This window comes from Pristiophorus japonicus, chromosome 2, assembly GCF_044704955.1.
Source record: "Pristiophorus japonicus isolate sPriJap1 chromosome 2, sPriJap1.hap1, whole genome shotgun sequence".
Classification (NCBI taxonomy): domain Eukaryota; kingdom Metazoa; phylum Chordata; class Chondrichthyes; family Pristiophoridae; genus Pristiophorus; species Pristiophorus japonicus.
The window spans coordinates 232,318,054-232,338,510 of NC_091978.1; the positions used below are offsets into that span (position 1 = coordinate 232,318,054).

Below are 20,457 nucleotides of genomic sequence, written 5' to 3' on the forward strand. Positions count from 1 at the left end.
ATGTATCAGCATTTGAGTTAAAAACAACTTTTGAAAATACCTGTTTTAAATCTAATTTTCACTCATTGAAATCAGTGCCTTCATCTAACTTGTTGACATCTGACGTCTGAAAATGAATAGGTGTAGGGACTAGGAGGACTGAAGAGAATTAATAAATTGATTTTTTGAAGGAGACAAACTTGTATTTTTGCTTAATTTGTATTTGATGTGTAGTATTTCTGAGAACATAAAAATTTAGGGACAATTGCTTAACTTTTTTTTTTAACTTAAAACTTCAATTCTTAGGTCGACAACTTCTCCTCAAAGCCGTGAACCGGGTTTGGACTGAACTAATTGTAAGCAAGAAACAAGCTCTGGAGGAGATTTTTAAAGTAACACTACCTACAAATGAACGTGGACTAGTGGACTTGTCAAGTGCTCGGCCACTCATTGAGGATGCTGCTTTAAAATGCTGGCAAAATCATATGGGTAGGTACTACTGCAAAGTTTTAATTGAAATTTAACAATAATTTCGCAAGCTGTCAGAGTTTAAAAAAAAAATAATTGGTGTTGATGTAAAATAAGTTTTTAAAAAAAGACTCAGATTTATATAGCGCCTTTCATGACCACTCAAAGCACTTTACAGACAATGAAGTACTTATGGAGTGTATTCACTGTTGTAATGTAGTCACAAAAGTGATGGTCAATTGGTGAGATAGTTCAGGTAACTGTATTTAGTTATAGGGAAAATTGCTGGAAGAAGAGAGAACAAAAGGGCATTAATAATATATTTCTGATTAATCTGTTTCTGTCATCTGGATTCGGTTGGTCGGTGGGGTAGAAAGTACTGCCAATTTCAAAAAGTTACTTATCGTATAACTTTCAAATTAACTTCAGCATTTTATCGGCTGCTGAAGAGGAACAGAATTGAATTGAATTTAAAAAAAATTATAAATGATGCACAAATAAAAGAAAAGAAAGACTTGTATTTATATAATGCCTTTTACAACATCTGGACGTCCCAAATAACTTTACAGTAAATTAAGTACTTTTTGAAGTGTAATCACTGTTGCAATGTAGAAAATATGGCAGCCAATTTACAAACAAGCAAGCTCCTACAAACAGCAATGTGATAATGACCAGATAATCTGTTTTCGTGATGTTGATTGAGGGATAAATATTGACCAGGCCACCGGGAATAAATCCCCTGCTCCTCTTGGAAGTAGTGCCATGGGATCTTTTACCTCCACCTGAGAGAGCAGACGGGGCCTCAGTTTAATATCTCACCCGAAAGACAACACCTCCGACAGTGCAATATTCCCTCAGTACTGCGCTGGAGTGTCAGCCTAGATTTTTGTGCTCAAGTCTCTGAAATACATTCAGTACATGATATTAGTGATCAGCTACTTTTTCCAAGAGACTCAAGTATAGAACCATAGAGGTTTACAGCACAAAGATGCTATTCTGCATATATTGTTTAATAAGAGGAAATAGTCTTTCCTTATTTATTCTATCAAAACCCATCATAACTTAAACAACCTCTTTTAAATTTACTCTTGCCTTCTCTGCTCCAGTGTCAATAATTATTGTTTCTCAAGGCTCTCCTCATAACTAGAAATATAACAAGTCATCATAATCATGACATAAAATTTGGAAATATAGTAAACAGTGAGGTGGATAGTACATAGGATATATGGCACAAACAGGCCAATCAGCCCAACCAGTCCATGCTGCCATTTATGCTCCACTCGAGCCTCCTCCCGTCTTTCCTCATCTAAATCTATCAGCATGACCCTCTATCCCTTCTCCTTCAAATGCTTGTCTAGCCTCCCCTTGAATGCATCTATACTATTCACTTCAACCACTTAGTGGTAGCGAGTTCCACATTTTCACCACTCTTTAGGTAAAGAAGTTTCTTCTGAATTCCCTATTGGATTTCTTGGTGACTGTCTTATTTTGAAGGTTTCTAGTTATGCTCTTCCCACAAGTGGAAAAATCCTCTCTCTATCCACTCTGTCAAAACATTTTATAATTTTAAAGACCTCTATTAGGTCACCCCTCAGCCATTTTTTTCAAGAGAAAAGAGACTGACCTTGTTCATGCTTTCCTAATGGATATACCCTTGCATTTGTGGTATCATCCTTGTAAATCTTCTCTGCACCCTCTCCAGTGACTCCTCTATCCTTTTTATAATATGGCAACTAGAACTGTACGCAATTCTCCTAAGTGTGGTCTAACCAAGGTTCGATACAGGTTTAGCATAACTTTCCTGCTTTTCAGTTCTATACCTCTAGAAATAAACACTAGTGCTTGGCTTGCTTTTTTTAATGGCCTTGCTAACCTGTGTCGCAACTTTGTGATTTGTACTCCAAGATCACCTTTGTTCCTCTACCCCACCTAAACTCGCACCGTCCAAGTAATAAGTGACCTCCCTATTCCTACCAAAATGTAATACCTCACATTTATCTGTTTTGAACTTAATTTGCCAATTATATGCCCATTCTGCAAGTTTATTAATGTCCTCCTGTAATTTGTTGTAGTCCTCCTCAATATTAACTATTCCCGCCCCCAAATTTGGTGTCATCTGCAAATTTAAAAATTGTGTTTTTGATTCCAAAGTCTAAATCGTTAATATAAACTGAATAACAGTGGTCCCAGCACTGATCCTTGTGGAACAACACTACCCACCTTCTGCCACTGTGAATGTCTACCTTTTACCCTTACTCTCTGCTTTCTGCTTTGAAGTCAGCTAGCTATCCATTCTGCTACTTGACCCCTGACTCTGCACTCTCTGACCTCGTTCATAAGTCTATTATGGAGTACCTTATCGAAGACCTTTTGAGAATCTAGATAAATTACATCTTCTGCATTACCATTGTCTACTCTCTGTTACCTCTTCAAAAAATTTCATAAAATTGGTCAAGCAAGACTTTCCCTTTTGAAATCCATGCTGTGACTACTCATTACAAGTGCAGTGTCGAACATCCGGAGTTCCAGAATACGTAATGTTCCGGACTCCAGGACAATCCATGACCGGGTCGTCCAGAAACCGTAAGGTGTTCCGGAATCCGGACACCCTGCCAAACCGTTACCGCCGCTGGCCGGGGCCTGGAAAAAGTGAAAAAATAAAATCCAACGAACAAAAATTGCAAGAATAAAAACTCCAATCCTACCTGTTCCAGGTCAGGTCTTCACAGTCACCGCACCATTGCTCCTGGGTCCGCGCGCAAGTCCCTTCGGTCAGAACCAACTCTGTACAGCACACAAGTCCCTTTTGGCCAGAACCAACTCTGTACAGCACATAAGTCCCCTTCGGCCAGAACCAACCGAGCTCCACGTGCCAGTCGCCTTCGGCTTGTATACAGGTATACAGGGCATCAGACTACCTTCCGAAACATACAGGTACAAAAACAAGAGAGGGAGACTTGCGATGCCTTGTTAAGAAGTGAGGATTACAGGGCCTGCGGAGAGAAGAACTATAAAATGACGTCCCGAGTCTTGAAATATCGGAACCTGGGCCCAGGCATTTCCGGACTCGGGACACGCCTCTGACATTCTGAAATCCGTAAATACACAAACCTGGGCTCAAGCATTTCTACACTTCAAACATCAGAAACCCGTTTGTAATTCCAGAAAAACATGAAATCCGGAACGGCCTCGGTCCTGATGGTTCCGGATTTTAGGTGCTGCACCTGTACTATATTTTTGGTTTCTAGATGTTCTTCTTTTTTCTTCTTTAGTAGGGATTTGATTATTTTTCCTACCACCGATGTTTAGCTGACTGATCTGTAATTCCCTGGACATGTTTTTATCCCCTTTCTTAAATATAGGTATTACACTAGCTATCCGCCAGTCCTCTGACACTACACCTTGTTCTAACGAATTATTAAATATGTGCAGTAATGCCTCGGCTACCTCTTCCCTAGATTCTTTTTAAATGCGTGGATGCAATCCATCCAGACCAGGGGTTTTATCCTCTTGAGTAGGTTATTTAATATATCCACTCTTTTTTTATTTTAACTGCACTTATCTCATTACTAATCTCATGATCCAACGTTATGTCCACTTGTCTGTCTCCCTGGTAAATACTGAAGCAAGATAATTATTTAATATTTCTACCATCTCTCTATCGTTACCTGTGGTATTATCCTGTCTATCCTTAAACGGCCCCATTTCCATCCTAACCTTCCTTTTTTTTTGTATTGATGTGCCTGTAAAATATTGGGCCCAAGTTTCGGCCTCAGTGGCTTCTGATTTTTGGAGCAACTGGTGTAGAACGGAGTATCTTAGAAATTCAAATTCTGGGCATTTAGTTTGCTCCAGTTCTCGTCAGTTCGAACAGTTGCACTTTGGAACAGAATTTTTTTTTCAAAAGGGGGCGTGTCCGGCCACTTACGCCTGTTTTCAAAGTTTCAGCGTGAAAACTTACTCCAAACTAACTTAGAATGGAGTAAGTGAAGATTTTTGTACGCTCAAAAAAACCTTGTTAACACTTTAGAAAATCAGGCGTAGGTTACAAATCAGGCGTAGGGAATGGGGGGGGGAGGGTTAAAGGGAAGTTTACAAACATTAAACACTTCAGTTTTACAAATAAAGAGCCATCATCAATAATAAATGATAAAAACATCAATAAATCAACCAATAAATCAATCAAAAAAATTAATAAGAAATAAAAAAAATTTAAAATCAATAAATAAAACATTTTCTACTTACCGACTGCAGCACCGGGAGCCCTCCAACAGCGTGCTGGGATGCCCCCGCCCAGTGTGTCTCTGTCAGTGTCTCTATCTCTCTGTCTGTCTGTGTGTGTCTCTCACTCTCTGTCTGTCAGTGTCTATGTTTCTGACAGCGAGGGAAGGGGGGGGAGAGGAGAAGGGGAATGGGGGGGAGGGGAGAGGAGAAGGGGAAGGGAGAGGAGAAGGGGAAGGGAGGGGAGAGGAGAAGGGGAAGGGGGAGTAGAGGGAGAAGGGGAAGGGGGAGTAGAGGGAGAAGGGGAAGGGGGGGGAGAGGAGAAGGGGAAGGGGGGAGAGGGGAAGGGGGTGGGGAGAGAAGGAGAGGAGAGGGGAAGGGGGAAGAGAAGGGGAAGGGGGAGGAGAAGGGGAAGGGGGGGAGAGGAGAAGGGGAAGGAGGAGGAGGGGAGAAGGGGCAGGAGAAAGGAGAGGGGGAGAGAAAAAGGAGAAGGGGGGGTGGCTGAACGGGCCGGGCCCAGGACTTCGGGCAGGGCCCGTCCCCAGCACCAGATTTACAGGTAGATGGCATTGGCGCGGGTCAGGGTCGGGAGCGCGGGTCAGGTCTGGGGGGTGGAGGGAGTTCGGTTCGGGCGGGGAGGGAGAGGGAGGTCGGGGTCGGGTCCAGTCCGGGGTGGTTCAGGTCGGGTCCGGTGCAGTGGGGGCAAGTGGGAGTCGAGTCGGGTTGGGAGGAAGCAGGAGCTGGGCGTGGGAGGCAGCCTTATGCACGCCATTGGGCCAGGGCTAGGGGCTGCGTGCTTCGGGCCCCTCCCACACAGTTTTGGGCGCCTGGAGCTACTGCACATGCGCACCCACTGTAGCGTGCATGTGCAGAGGTCCCGGCACTGTTTTCAGCGCAGGGACCTAGCTCCGCCCCTCACAGCTCGTGCTGCGCCGCGCCTGACTCAAGAGGACCAGCAGGGAGCCGGAGAATCTGTAAGTTTTTTTTAGGCGCATTTTGTGGCGCGAAAAACGGGCGTCCAGGTCGGGGCTGCGCCGTTCTAGGCGCGGCCCGAAATTTGGGCCCATTAAATTGTTTTATGTTCATAATTTAATTTCATAGTTCCTCTTTGCCTTCCTAATTATTTTTTTGACTTCTCTCCTAATCTCTTCGTATTCTCCCTTATCATACACTCCCGTGATGTCTATGTACTTAATGTATGCCTCTTTCCTTACCTTCAATTGTTCCCTTATGTCTTTATTCATCCATGGAGTCTCATTCGTCTTTAGTTTGTTCTTTCCTTCTAACGGAATATATTATTCCTGCATTCTGTTACACACCGTTTTAAATGTTTCCAATTGCTGTTCTACATCGTTCTTTGCTAATATTGTTGCCCATTTTATTTTCCCAAGTTCTATTCTCCGCCCCTCAAAATCAGCTTTTCTCCAACCTATTAACCTGTTTTTTGTCATACTTATGTCCTTCTCAATTATCACCTTAAAGTGTATTATATTATGGTCTATTGCCTAGATTTTCCCCTACTTTTGCTTCTCTCCTCTGTTCTGGCTCACTCCCCATTACTAGATCCAATAGCAAATCCTCCCTTGCGCTTTTTACATATTGTGTTAGAAAGGAGTCCTGTACATATTGTAGCAACTCCATTCCTTTATCCCCTTTACCTACCTTTTCTGTCCAATTAATATTGGGGCAGTTGAAATCCCCCATGGTTATTATTCTATGTTTTTTAATAATTTCCCTAATTTGTCGACATATTTCTTCCTCCACTATTGGGTGGTCTGTAGATTACACCTATTAGTGTGATTGATCCTTTATTATCTTTTTAGCTCTATCCATATGGATTTTACTTTTGTCTTGCTGATAGCTGCATCACTTTTTTCTATTGCCCTGGCAAGTGCAGCTATTCCGCCTCCTTTTTCCCCCCTCTATCTTTTCTAAATATGTTATACCCTGCAATGTTTAATTTCCAGGCCTGATTTTCCTGTAGCCATGTCTCTGTAATCCCAACGATGTCTGGTTCCTCACAACGTATGATTGCCTCCAGCTCCCCTGTTTTATTATGGACACTCTGTGCAGTGATGTACAGACAGTTTAACGCATAGAAATAGGATTTCCCCTCACTATGGGCCCAAGTTTCCACATGATTTGCGCCTGATTTTTAGGAGCAACTGGTGGAGAACGGACTATCTTAGAAATCGCAATTCTCCACATTTTTTTTTCTGCAGTTCTAGTCAGGTAGAACAGTTCTACTTTGGAACAGAATTTTTTCTTCAAAAGGGGGCGTGTCCGGCCACTGACGCCTGATTTGAAAGTTTCCACAGTGAAAACGTACTCCAAACTAAAGTAGAATGGAGCAAGTGAAGATTTTTGTAGAACTGAAAAAACCTGTTCTACACATTAAAAAATCAGGCGCAGGTTACAAATTAGGCGTCCAGAACGAGATGGGGGGGGGGGGGGGGGGGGGGGGGGGGAAGGGAAGTCATTAAATTCTATAATAAATCCTTATTTATACTTATACAAATATTATACAAATAAATCCAACCTGAATAAACATTTATAAGCAAAGAAAAGATTAAATAAACCATCTTCCTACCCGTGTGAAAGTGCTTCAGCCAGGGAGAATTCTGCAGCCGTTCGTGCCGCTGAGCGGGGGGGTGGGGGGCGGAGAAAGCCGTTCGTGCCGCTGAGCGGGAGGGGAGGGAGGGGAGAAAGCCGTTCGTGCCGCTGAGCAGGACGGGGGGGGGGGGAGAGGAGACAGCGGCTTGTTGCCGTGGAGAGAGGGGAGGGAGGGGAAGGAGACAGCAGCTTGTTGCCGTGCAGAGAAGGGGAAGGAGACAGCGGCTTGTTGCCGTGGAGGGAGGGGAGGGAGGGGAAGGAGACAGCAGCTTGTTGCCGTGGAGAGAGGGGAAGGAGACAGCGGCTTGTTGCCGCGCAGCGGAGGGGAGGGAGGGGAAGGAGACAGCGGCTTGTTGCCGTGGAGAGAGGGGAGGGACGGGAAGGAGACAGCGGCTTGTTGCCGCGCAGAGGAGGGGAAGGAGACAGCAGCTTGTTGCCGTGGAGAGAGGGGAGTGAGGGGAAGGAGACAGCGGCTTGTTGCCGCGCAGAGGAGGGGAGGGAGGGGAAGGAGACAGCGGCTTGTTGCCATGGAGGAGAGGGAGGGGAAGGAGACAGTGAGAAGGGAAGCCTCAGTGCTGATGTGCTGATGGCAATGTGATTTTATTAAAAAATGTTCAAAAATTAAACAGCTACAAATAACTACAAAAATGGCCGAGTGCCAATGTTTTTTTCACACTGAGCATGCGCGAACGCTCCAACGCGCATGCGCAGCGTTGCCGGCAGGAAAAAAACTAATTTAAATAGTACCCGCCCCCTCCCACTTACAAAATCGGCGCGAGTGTAGGCTCCGCCTCCCTGGGCGCCGCACCAAACAGACAAGGAGCTGCAAAGCACTCGAGAATAGCACGTTTTTTTTCTGGCGCGTTTTAGGCGCGTTTTTTATCCTGTGGAAACTTGGGCCCTTTATGTTTAACCATCTTTTTAGGCTCCTGTTCTATAACTCTATTTATTCCCCTGCCATCAATGTCCTCCCTTACTTTATTCTTTTCTATGTTCTCTTTTCCTGTTTTGTTTATAGTTAGGCTGCTTATGTTTCTTGTAGAAACCCCCCCCCCCCAAAAAAAATCTTACTAGTTTAAAGCCATGGCCACCTCCTTATTTACCCTTTCCGCTTGGACATGGGTCACATCCCGGTTCAGTTGGAAGCTGTCCCATCGGTACAGCTCCTTCCTGTCCCAGAACTGGTGCCAGTGTCCCATGAAAAGGAACCCCTCTTTCCCACACAAGCCCTTTAGTCATATGTTAATTCTCCTGATCTGTCTGCTTCCATACTAATTTGCATGTGCCTCGGGTAATCAGCGGTTATTACCCTCGAGATCCTGCTTTTTAATTTAGAGCCTAACACTTGATACTCTTTCAGCAGGACCACCTCCCTGTTCCTACCCATGTCATTTGTTCCAACATGGACCACGACAATTGGATTTACCCCCCTCCCTTTCCAAGCTTCTCCAGCTGCCGTGAGGTATCCGTTACCTTGGCAACACGCCCTTTGGGATTCTTTTTATTGGCTGCAGAGGATGCTATCTATCCCCCTGAAAGGAGTCCCCCTACCACTACCGCATTTCTATTTCTCTCTATCTACTCTGTCTAGACCCACCATGATTTTGAACACCTCCATCAAATCTTCTCTCAACCTTCTCTACTCTAAGGAGACCAACCCCAGGGGTATTAGTGGGAGAGCACTTGGGTGCCAGTGACCATAATTCAGTCAGATTCAAGTTGGTTATGGATAAGGACAAGAATAGGCCTGGAATAAAAGTTCCGAATTGGGGGAAAAGCTAATTTTGCTAAGTTAAGGAGTGATTTGACCATGGTGGACTAGAAACAGCTACTTGTGGGTAAATCAGTGTCAGAACAGTGGGAGGCATTTAAGGAAGAGATCCGGAAGGCTCAGGCCAAACGTGCCCTTAAAGAAAAAGGCTGGGAAAAATAATTCTAGAGCCCCTTGGATGTCTAGGGACTTACAGGGGAGGATTAAGAAAAAAAGCGATGCTTATGGCTAAATACTATAGAATCCTTAGAGGAATATAGAAAGTTAAGAGGCAAAATTAAAAAGAATATTAGGAATGCTGAGAGCATGAGAAATTCTTGGCCAGTAAAATTAAGGAAAACCCTAAGATGTTCTTTAAATATATTAAGAGTAAGAGGATAACTAAAGAAAGGGGAGGGCTTATTCGAGACCATGAGGGTAATCTTTGTGTGGAGGCGGAAGATGTTGGGAGGGTTCTTAAGGAATACTTTGCATCTGTTTTCACAAAGGAAAGGGGCAATGCAGATACTGTTATCAAGGAAGAATGTGATATAAATAAATATAGTGAGAGAGGAAGTATTAAGGGGTTTAGCAGCTTTGAAAGGAGATAAGTCCCCAGGCCCGGATGAAATGCATCCCAGGCTGTTGAGCGAAGTAAAAGAGAAAATAGCAGAGGCCTTGACCATCATTTTCCAGTCCTCTTTGGATCTGGGCATGGTGCTGGAGGACTGCTAATGTAGTACCCTTGGTTAAGAAGGAGAAAGGAATAGGCCGAGAAATTACAGGCCTGTCAGCTTAACCTCAATGGTGGGAAAATTATTGGAAAAACAGGATAAATCTGCATTTGGAAAGGCGAGGATTAATTAGGGACATCAGCACGGATTTGTTAAGGGAAGATCGTGTTTGACTAACCTGATTGAATTTTATGAGGAGGTAACTAAGAGGGTCGATGAGGGTAGTGTGTACGATGTAGTATATATGAACTTTAGCAAGGCTTTTGGTAAGGTCCCACAGGGTAGACTGGTCATGAAGGTTAAAGCCCATGGGATACAGGGCAAAGTGGCAAGTTGGACCCAAAATTGGCTTGAAGGAAAGAAGCAACGGGTAATAATGGGATGTTTTGTGACTAGAAGGATGTTTCCAGTGGGGTTCTGCAAGGCTCAGTACTGGGTCCCTTGCTTTTTATGGGATATATCAATGATTTAGATTTGAATATAGGGAGTATGATTAAGAAGTTTGCAAATGATACTATAATTGGCTGTGTGGTTGATAATGAAGAGGAAAGTCATGGGCTGCAGGAGGATATCAATCTACTAGTCAGGTGGGCAGAGCAGTGCCAAATAGAATTTAATTCAGAGAATTGTGAGGTGATGCACTTTGGGAGGGCTAATAAGGAAAGGGTATACACATTAAGCGGTAGGTCACTTAATAGTGTAGATGAACAAAGGGACTTTGGAGTGCTTGTCCACAGATTCCTGAAAGTAGCAGACCAGGTGGTTAAGAAGGCATACGGAATTTGCCTTCATGAAATATAAGAGCAGGGAGGTTATGCTTAAATTGTATAATACTTTGGTTAGGTCACAGCTGGAGTATTACATGCAGTTCTGGTTGCCGTATTATAGGAAGGACGTGATTGCACTAGAGAGGGTGCAAGGGAGATTTACTAGGATGCTGCCTGGAATGGAAAATCTTGGTCCAATGGAGATCGGATAGGCTGGGTTTGTTCTCATTGGAACAGAAGAGGTTGAGAGGAGACCTCATTGAGGTGTACGAAATATTGAGGGGCCTGGACATTGAAGATAGTAAGGGTCTATTTCCATTGGTGGATGGGGTCTATTATGAGGGGGCATAGTTTTAAGGTGGTTGGTGGAAGGTTGAGAGAGGATTTGAGGGGGGGGCTTCTTTACGCAGAGGGTTGTGGGGATGTTGAACTCGCTGCCTGGAAGAGTGATGGATACAGAAACCCTCACCACTTTTAAGAGATGGTTGGATGGACACTTAAAGTGCCACAGCCTGCAGGGTTACGGATCCAGAGCTGGTAATAGAGATTAGACTGGATGACTTTTTGTTGGACGGAGCAGATATAATGGTAAGAACTGCAGGGAATAGAAAACAGCCAGGGTGATGATCTGGACTAGTTTCGATCGCCTGGATGGGTCGGAGAGGAATTTTCCCAGATTTTTTCTCCTTAAATTGGCCTGGGTTTTTAATCTGGTTTTTGCCTCTCCCAAAGATCACATGGCTCCAGTTGGGGTGGAGTGTAGAATGTTTTAGTATAAAGGGTGTTACAGTTGGGTGAGGCGGATTGGTTGGGCTGGGTGCTCTTTGCCTTTCTGTCATTGTTCATAGGTTTATATGTAACCTTTAGGGCTGCTGACCAAGGGCCGTTTGGCTCTTTGTCGGCCGGCACGGACACAATGGGCCAGAATGGACTCCTTCTGTGCTGTAAATTTCTATCTTTCTATGTTTCTCCTGTCTATCGATGTAAATGAAGTCCCTCATCCCTGGAACCATTCTTGTAAATCTTTTCTGCAGCCTCTCTAAGGCTTTCACATCCTTCAAGTGTGGTGCCCATAATTGGACACCATACTCCAGTTGAGGTTGAACCAGTGTTTTATAAAGGTTCATCATAACTTTCTAGCTTTTGTACTCTATGCCCCTATTTATGAAGCCCAGGATCCCGTGTGCTTTTTTTAACTGCTTTCTCAACCAGCCCTGCCACCTTCAATGATTTGTGCACGTATACCCCCAGGTCTCTGTTCATGCACCCCTTTAGAATTGTATCCTTTAATTTATATTGTCTCCTTGTTCTTCCTACCAAAACATATCACCGCACTTTTCGGTGTTAAACTTCATCTGCCACGTGCCCGCCCATTTCACCAGCCTATCATGATCCTCCTCACTGTTCACTATACTTCCAAGTTTTGTGTCATCAGCAAATTTTTAAATTGTGCCCAGTACACCCACATCCAAGTCATTAATATATTATCAAGAAAAGCAGTAGCCTGAGTACTGACCCTTGGGGAACACCAGCTTCTTCCAGTCCAAAAAACAACCGTTCACCACTACTGTTTCCTGTCACTAAGCCAATTTCGTATCCATGCTGCCACTGTCCGGTTTATTCCATGGGCTTCAACTTTGCTGGCAAGCCTATTATGTGGCACCTTATCCAGTGCCTTTTGGAAGTCCATGTACAGCACGTCAGCCACGTCAATTGCTCTCATCACCCCTCTTTGTTACCTCCTCAAAAAACTCGATCAAGTTAATTAACTTGTTTGTAACAAATCTGTGCTGGCTTTCCTTAATTAATCCTCACTTGTTTAAGTGACTCTTAATTTTGCCTCTGATTATCATTTCTAATAGCTTCCCCAGTACCAAGGTTAAACTGACTGGCCTGTAGTTGCTGTGTTTATCCTTGCACCCTTTTTTGAACAAGGGTGTAACATTTGCAATTCTCTAGTCCTCTGACACTCCTGTATCTAAGGAGGATTGGATGTTTATGGGTAGTACCTCTGCAATTTCCACTTCAACTTCCCTCTGCCTCCTAAGATGCATCCCTTCTGGTCCTGGTGACTTATCTACTTTAAGTACACCAGCTTTTCTAGTACCTCCTCTTTATGAATGTTCATCCCATCCAGTTTCTCCACTACCTCCTCTTTCACTATGATTTTAGCAGCATCTTCTTTGGTGGAGACAGATGTAAAGTACTTATTTAGTACCTCAGCCATGCCCTCTGCTTCCATGCATAGCTCTCTTTTATTTTGGACCTCCATTATCACTATTCTATTGTGATCTTGCATCTCGCTTTAATTTCTCTGCAAATATGCTCCTCTGTATCCTTCCCACTAGTTGGTGGCCTATAGAATACACCTAGTAGTGTAATGGCACCTCTATTATTTCTTATCTCTTAACTAAATGGATTCTGTCCTTCACTCCTCCAGGACATCCTCTCACTCCAGTACTGTAACATTTGCCTTAACCAATAGTGCCAACCCACCTCCTTTCTTTCCTTCCCTATTTTTCCTGAGCACCTTGTAGCCAGGAATATTTAATACGCAGCATGCCCTTTTTTGAGCCAGGTCTCAGTTATTGCCATGACATCATATTCCCATGTGGCTATTTGGACCTACAGCTCACCAACCTTATTTACCACGCTTCATGCATTTTCACACATGCACTGTAAACCTATCTTAGACCTTCTTGTATTCTCTTAGTCTGACCTCACCTAATACCTTACTATTTCTTACTCTAGTGCTATCTGTCCTTTGTGCACTTTATTTCTGTTTTCTAATGCTACATCTTGGTGTCCCTGCCTAATTAGTTTAAACCCTCCCCAACAGCACTCGCAGCCTCTCCCGTGAGGATATTGGTTCTGGTTCTGTTACAACCCGTCCGGCCTGTACAAGTCCCACCTTCCCCAGAACTGGTCCCAATATCCCAGGAATCTAAAGGCCTCCCTCCTGCACCATCCCTCCAGCCACACATTCATTTGCTCTAATCTATTTCTATACTCACTAGCTCATGGCACCGGGAGTAATCCGAAGATTGCTACTTTTTGAGGTTCTGCTTTTTAATTTCTTCCCTAGCTCCCTAAATTCTGCATGAAGGACATCATCCCTCTTTCCTGTTTTTTTAAATTTGTTCCTGGGATGTGGGCATCACTGGCAAGGCCAGCATTTATTGCCCATCCATACTTGCCCTTAAGCTGCCTTCTTGAACTGCTGCAGTCCTTCTGGTGAAGCTACTCTCACAGTGCTGTTAGGGAGGATTTTGACCCGGTGACGATGAAGGAATGGTGATATGTTTGTGAGTCAGAATGGTGCGTAACCATGCAGGAAAACCGGCAGGTGATGATGTTCCCATGCGCCTGCTGCCCTTGTCCTTCTAGATGGTAGAGGTCGGGGGGTTGAGAGGTGCTGTTGAAGAAGCCTTGGCGAGTTGCTGCAGTGCATCTTGTAGATGGTACACACTGCAGCCATGGTTCACCATTGGTCCAGTGAGTGAATGTTTCAGGTGGTGGATGGGGTGCCAATCAAGCGGGCTGCTTTGTCCTGGATGGATCGAGCTTCTTGTGTTGTTGGAGCTGCAATCATCCAGACAAGTGGAGAGTATTCCATCACACTCCTGGTGGAAAGGCTTTAGGGAGTCAGGAGAGGTGAGACACTCGCTGCAGAATACCCAGCCTCTGACCTGCTCTTGTAGCCACAGTATTTATCCAGTTAAGTTTCTGGTCAATGGTGACCCCCAGGATGTTGATGGTGGGGGATTTGGTGACGGTAATGCTGTTGAATGTCAAGGGGCAGTGGTTAGCCAGTTGTTGGAGATAGTCATTGCCTGGCACTTATATGGCACCAATGTCACTTGACACTCATCAGCCCAAGCCTGAATGTCATCCAGGTAGTCCTGCATTTGGTCATGACTGCTTCATTATCTGAAGAGTTGCGAATGGAACTAAAAACTCTGCAATGATCAGTGAATATCTCCACTTCTGACCTTATGATGGAGGGAAGGTCATTGATGAAGCGGCTAAAGATGGTTGGGCCTAGGACACAGCCCCAAGGAACTCCTGCAGTGATGTCCTGGGGCTGAGATGATTGTCCTCCAGTAACTACAACCATCTTCCTTTGTGCTAGGTATGACTCCAGCCAGTGGAAAGTTTCCCCCCTGATTCCCATTGACTTCAATTTTACTTGGGCTCCTTGATGCCACACTCGGTCAAATGCTGCATTGATGTCAAGGGCAGTCATTCTCGCCTCACCTCTGGAATTCAGCATGTTTGGACCAAGGCTGTAATGAGGTCTGGAGGCAACTGGTCTTGGCAGAACCCAAACTGGGCATCCATGAGCAGGTTATTGATGAGTAAGTGCCGCTTGAAAGCACTGCCGTCGACACCTTCCATCACTTTGCTGATGATTGAAAGTAGACTAATGGGGCGGTAATTGGAATGATTGGATTAGTCCTGCTTTTTGTGGATAGGATATGACTGGGCAGTCGGATAGATGCCCGTGATGTAGCTGTACTGGAACAGCTTGGCTAGAGGTGTGTTTAGTTCTAGAGCACAAATCTTCAGCACGACAGCCAGGATGTTGTCGTGGACCATAGCTGTGGCTGTAACCAGTCGCTCAGCCATTTCTTGATATCACGTAGAGGGAATCGAATTGAAGACTGGCTTCTGTGATGGTGGGGACCTCAGGAGGAGGCCAATATGGATCATCCACTCGGCACTTCAGCCTCGTCATTTGCACTCGCATGCTGGGCTCTGTCATCATTGAGGATGAGGATATTCATGGAGCCGCCTCCTCCCGTTAATTGTTTGATTGTCCACCACCATTCACGACTGGATGTAGCAGGACTGGATGTACAGAGCTTTGATCTGATCTGTTGATTGTGGGATTGCTTTGCTCTGTCTATAGCAGGCTGCTTCCGCTGTTTAGAATGCAAGTAGTCCTGTTTTGCAGCTGTCCCAGGTTGGCACCTAATTTTTAGGTACGTTTGGAGCTGCTCCTGGCATGCTCTTCTACACTCCTCATTTAATCAGAGTTGGTCCCTTGGCTTGATGTAATGGTAGAGTGAGGGATATGCCAGCCATGAGGTTACAGATTGTAGTGGAATACAATTCTGCTGCTGCTGATGGCCCACTATTCCTCATGGATGGCCAGTTTTGAGCTACGAGATCTGTTCTGATTCTATCCAATTTAGCATGGTGGTAGTGCCACATAACACGATGGAGGGTGTCTTCAGGGTAAAGATGGGATTTTCTACCTATGTCGTTGATACCGATATGGACCATGACCTCTAGCTGTTTACCCTGCCTCCTCAGAATGTTCTGCAGCCACTCAGAGACATCCTTGACCCCGGCACCTTTCAAAAGGGGATTGGATATATACTTGAAAAGGAAAGATTTGTAGGGGTATGGGGAAATAACAGGGGAGTGGGACTAATTGTAGAGCTGTTTCAAAGAGCTGGCACAGGTACAATGGTCCTCCTCTGCTGTATCATTCTATATATTATGTGGCGGTACTAAAACTACAGATTACCATCTTAACTGGGATGAGTGGTGCAGCTAGACTTGCACGGAGATAGAAAATAAAGCCATCAGAAGTGTTGTAGGGAGCTCGTTTTGAACCTAGTACAGACTAGCAAGCTATAGTGGTGAGAAATTCCCGTTAGCATCCCCGATTTCTCGCCCAAGCCGCCTCCTGTAAAATTCTGCAGAAGTTTGCGGAGGCGCAAACCGGCAGCTCCCCACTTCTGCCGGTGGCGCCCCGATGATTACATCGGCGTGCACAGCAACCCATTTGCGCCCCAGAGCGGAAATTCGGTAACACCCCATGAGGCTGCCCCAGGCGATGTCGGCGCCAGCCTCGCGGGTCACGAACTGGACCACACTCCGCTTGCGGGGCGAAAATTAAAGGGGGGGGGTGCGTAGCGCCATTTTGTTTCGGTGGCCAACCTGCCGGTCGTGGCCTCGCGTTGACGATTTTGCGGGGTCTTTTCCGACATGTTGCAGTCCAGCACTCCACTTCTGTGTCGGGCTCTGCCATGGCACTCTGCTCCCCGGTGGAGAAGTGGTGGCCCCTCACCCCATTGCAGAGCTCGCAGCGTGCCCTCCCTTTAACGGAAGATCCGGGGGGGGGGGGGGGTGCGGGGGCATGTTCTTCCGCCCGCTGGAAAATTCCCGCGCTTTACGCCCCAGTCCCGGCCCGGAGAGGGAGTAGAACTCCCAACATTGCCGGGTGCAGGAAGTCCCACCTTGCCTCAGTTAACGCCCTCAAATGGGGTGTTACCGAGGTTCGGCACCATAATCTATTTTCTGATTCTAAAGATTCTATGTAACACAAATTCCAGTTCTTGCTATATGGAAGGTTAAAGCAGGAACTGCTGAAGTAGTTGGCAGTTAATTGAAAACTTAGAGAGGCCATAAGTATTGGCTGTTGTGATAAGGATGATTAGGCACTCAAAATACATTCCCAAGTATTGGTATCTTTGAGATTTCTCACTTTGATCAGTATGTAGTGAGCATTGACTGCCACACATTTCTATTGGGGGATGTAGTATTTAGAACTATACTTGTTAACATTTTACCAAATCAGAGTTCGTTGCTGGGTCAGCCAACAGTATTCACTCTTTTAAATATTAATACTGATGAAAAATTCAAATAATATAATAATGGCTTTAACATTAGTAGTAGGAAGATTGTTAGAACTTTGTTATGAAAGTAGTAAGCCCAATCTACCTTGTTCCAACTGGGAAAATAATGGTCAAGGAAATGTAAAATTATATTTTGATCAATTACGGGATTTGTCTACCATTCACTGATATTTCCTATGAAGACAAATTAGCTAAATATGCAATGAATTGAAATTAAGCATTTAATATAATAATTGCCACTTAAAATACAATAAAAGCAAAACTAATTACATTTCCCAAAGAATTATATCCAGCAGCCCTATCTTCAGAGAAGTTTAAAACAGATATGGTGAATTGTGTGAATTATGAGCACTGTTCAATAAAATGACAGTACGTAAGAAATTAAAAAACACCAGTTTGTGAAACTAATTCCAATAACCTTGTGTTGGGTAGTGTTTCATTTCTTTAATTGCACCATGATGATTATTTATAAATTAGTATTTTGATGGCAACAACATTTTAATTTTAATTGCCTTCTGCCACTCTTTATGAATCTTAGTGAGAGTGCATTTGGTTATGGTTTTGGATAAGTGGTCCTGTGTTTTTAATGTTTAGTGAAAATTAATATTCTTCTTTCAACTCTTGCTGTCCACTATTCAAATGACAGCTGTGTTTGTGCTGCAATTATTCACCCATATGTAAAAATGAGTTAAAACATGTAAAGAGTAGGCAAGAAGAAAAGATGGAAGATGAGGAAATGTGTGAACATATCGAAGCAAAAAGATAGCAATGAATTTGTGTGCTATTAACCATGCACAATTAGGGTTATGTCTTTTAGCACCCATTGGAGAGTAGCACAAGCGGAGAGTCATTTGGAGATGTCAGTGGAAGCCAAGACTAGAACCGGGTGTTGCAAGGAAGACAGCAGAGGGAGGCAAGACAAGAATCGCGAGGGAGAGCACAGCTATGGATTTGGAAAAGGAATGAGGAGGGAACAAGCAGCCAAAGTTGGAACTGGAGTTAGCAGTCAGGATGGGGAAAGCACTTGGACAACTGATATATAATGCCATGAAGTGCTGCAACACAGGTTCGGCCCCTTTCCCTAGTAATGCAGGAATAGTTTGAATCTAGAATATCTCGAGGCCACTCTTGCATGCCACCTGACAGCCATCCAAGATTGGAATTGACAGTCAGAAAAGGCCAAATGTCCCATTCTCTCAGATACAGGAGGTTTACTGGTTAAGGGTTAAATAACATGGAAGGGAACCGCATTGAATTAAAACACAGAAGCAGATCATGTGGCCCAACCAGGCCATGTTTATCCTCCACAATTGGTCCTAATCCCATGTGCTCACCCTTGTACCTTTATCCTCTTTTCCTTCAATCGCCTATCTAACCTGTTCTTAAATCTTGACGTAGTCTCTGCTTGAATCAATAACTCTGGTAGTGCATTCCATAGCCTCACATCCCTCTGTGTAAATATAGGTTACTCCTCCCTGCTCTAGTAAATTCTTTACATTTAATCTTATATCTATATTTCCTCACTTTAGACCCCTCAACCAATGTAAGCAGTCTGTTTCTAGCCAGTGTTTCCTCTAATTTTCTTTGGGTCACGTGGCCCATTTAAAATTCCACGCATGTGCAGTTTATCCATTTAATAGCCGGTGAGCCGGCTGCGCGAGATCTCCAGAGTGCTGCGTGGCCGCGCAGCTTAAAGGGAACATTGTTTATATCTACTCTTATCCATTCAAAATTTTTAATTCCTCTATTAAATCACCTCATAACTATCTCTGTTCTAACAAAAATAGTCCCAGTTCTTCATTTTTATATTTACTCGTATCTGAGGAAATCTGCACTGTACCCTTTGTGTCTCAACGTCCTTCCTATAATGAGACTCCCAAAACTGCCACAGTATTCCAAATGTAGTCATTACATCTCGTCTTTTATATTCTATACTTCTTTATATAAAACCTAGTATTCCATTAGCTTTTTGTAATAGACTTACCTACTTGAATGCTAGTTTTAATGTTTTGTGAACTTTAACTCCCAAATCCTTCTACTTTTCACATCACCCATTCGAAGTATAAACATCTATTTTTTTTTTTTACCCGAAATGTACCACCTCACAATTGCTGCCACTTTTATTGCCCAGTTAGCTCAGTCTTCATCTTTCGATAATTTGCCCTATTTTAATCTGGTATCTATATTTTTGTTGTAAATTTTTCACTTTCCAATTGGACCTTAAAACTTGGCAAATGGTGGTCATTACTTCCGAGGTGCACGTCCACATTTAATTCATCTATCTGATCTTCATTACTCATAACTACACCTAGTGCATTTCTCCCCGTAAAGGCATTCAAACATACTGCACACTTTTTAGGCATTCCATTGTTTTTTTCTACTTACTCCCTCCCTCTCCCAGTCTGTGAGTGGGTCATTAAAGTGTCCAAGAGTAATAATACAATATATATTCTTCTAAGACTATTACGCATTGTCAGAACTACAGAATGAATGCATTGGCTTGATACATGTTTGAACTTTACTTCAAATCCCTCTTTGTACATATCCTGATTACCTGTGCTCTATAACCAGCAGCGATATTAACTGATTTCCATTGCTAGATACCCTAGGACAATATAAAGAAAGGGATTAGTGGAGCAGAGACTGTTTCAGCAGCTGGCACTGCCAGAACTTTTGCATAACTGTAAGTGACTGACTGTAATCCTAACTAAGGTGTCCATGAACAACATTTTTAAGTGCCTTAAATAATTGTTATTGTACAATTGTCTTCATGTTAATCCTATGTGTAAGGGGAGCTTGGGGTGTGGGTTCGAATCCACACTCCCCTTGGGTTCTGTACGTGTGATTTATGAGGGTGGTGAGTAACGAGGCACCAGACACTGGGTAAGAGTGCAAAAAAATGGCTAATGTTGTTTATTTAGAATAGCAAACACAAAGATAGAGGGCATAGGAAGAGGTAATAAAATAGCAGTAATGGCAAAATCTCATTCAACAACCTGAAAAATCTCGCAACAGGGAAGGGGAAAACAAGAGGTTAAAACATTCCGCTCACACACAACCACACCTCCCACTCCCACCCTTCCGACCAATTCCTATCCTAAATTGAGTCTGTGAGGGGGGTTGGGCTATACTAACAATCCTATCAACTCCAGGGTTCTATGGCACTTATTTCAGCTCGGGGTCCCGCTGGGTTGGGTTTTATGTTGTTGTTCGGTTTTCCTCTTCGATGTTGTGCCGGTTTCTTCTATCTGCCTCTCGGTTATCGTCAGACTACA

The 20,457-nt window shown here is 44.0% G+C and overlaps 1 protein-coding gene across 1 annotated transcript in view; it reads left to right on the forward strand.

The window, feature by feature from the left end:
* wdfy3 (WD repeat and FYVE domain containing 3) overlaps positions 1–20,457 on the forward strand; it is a 690,816-nt gene that overhangs the window by 485,446 nt on the left and 184,913 nt on the right. Inside the window, exon 40 of the mRNA XM_070871062.1 lies at positions 286–468. Within this exon, the coding sequence (XP_070727163.1) occupies positions 286–468 (183 nt within the window). The remainder of the gene's footprint in view (positions 1–285; positions 469–20,457) is intronic.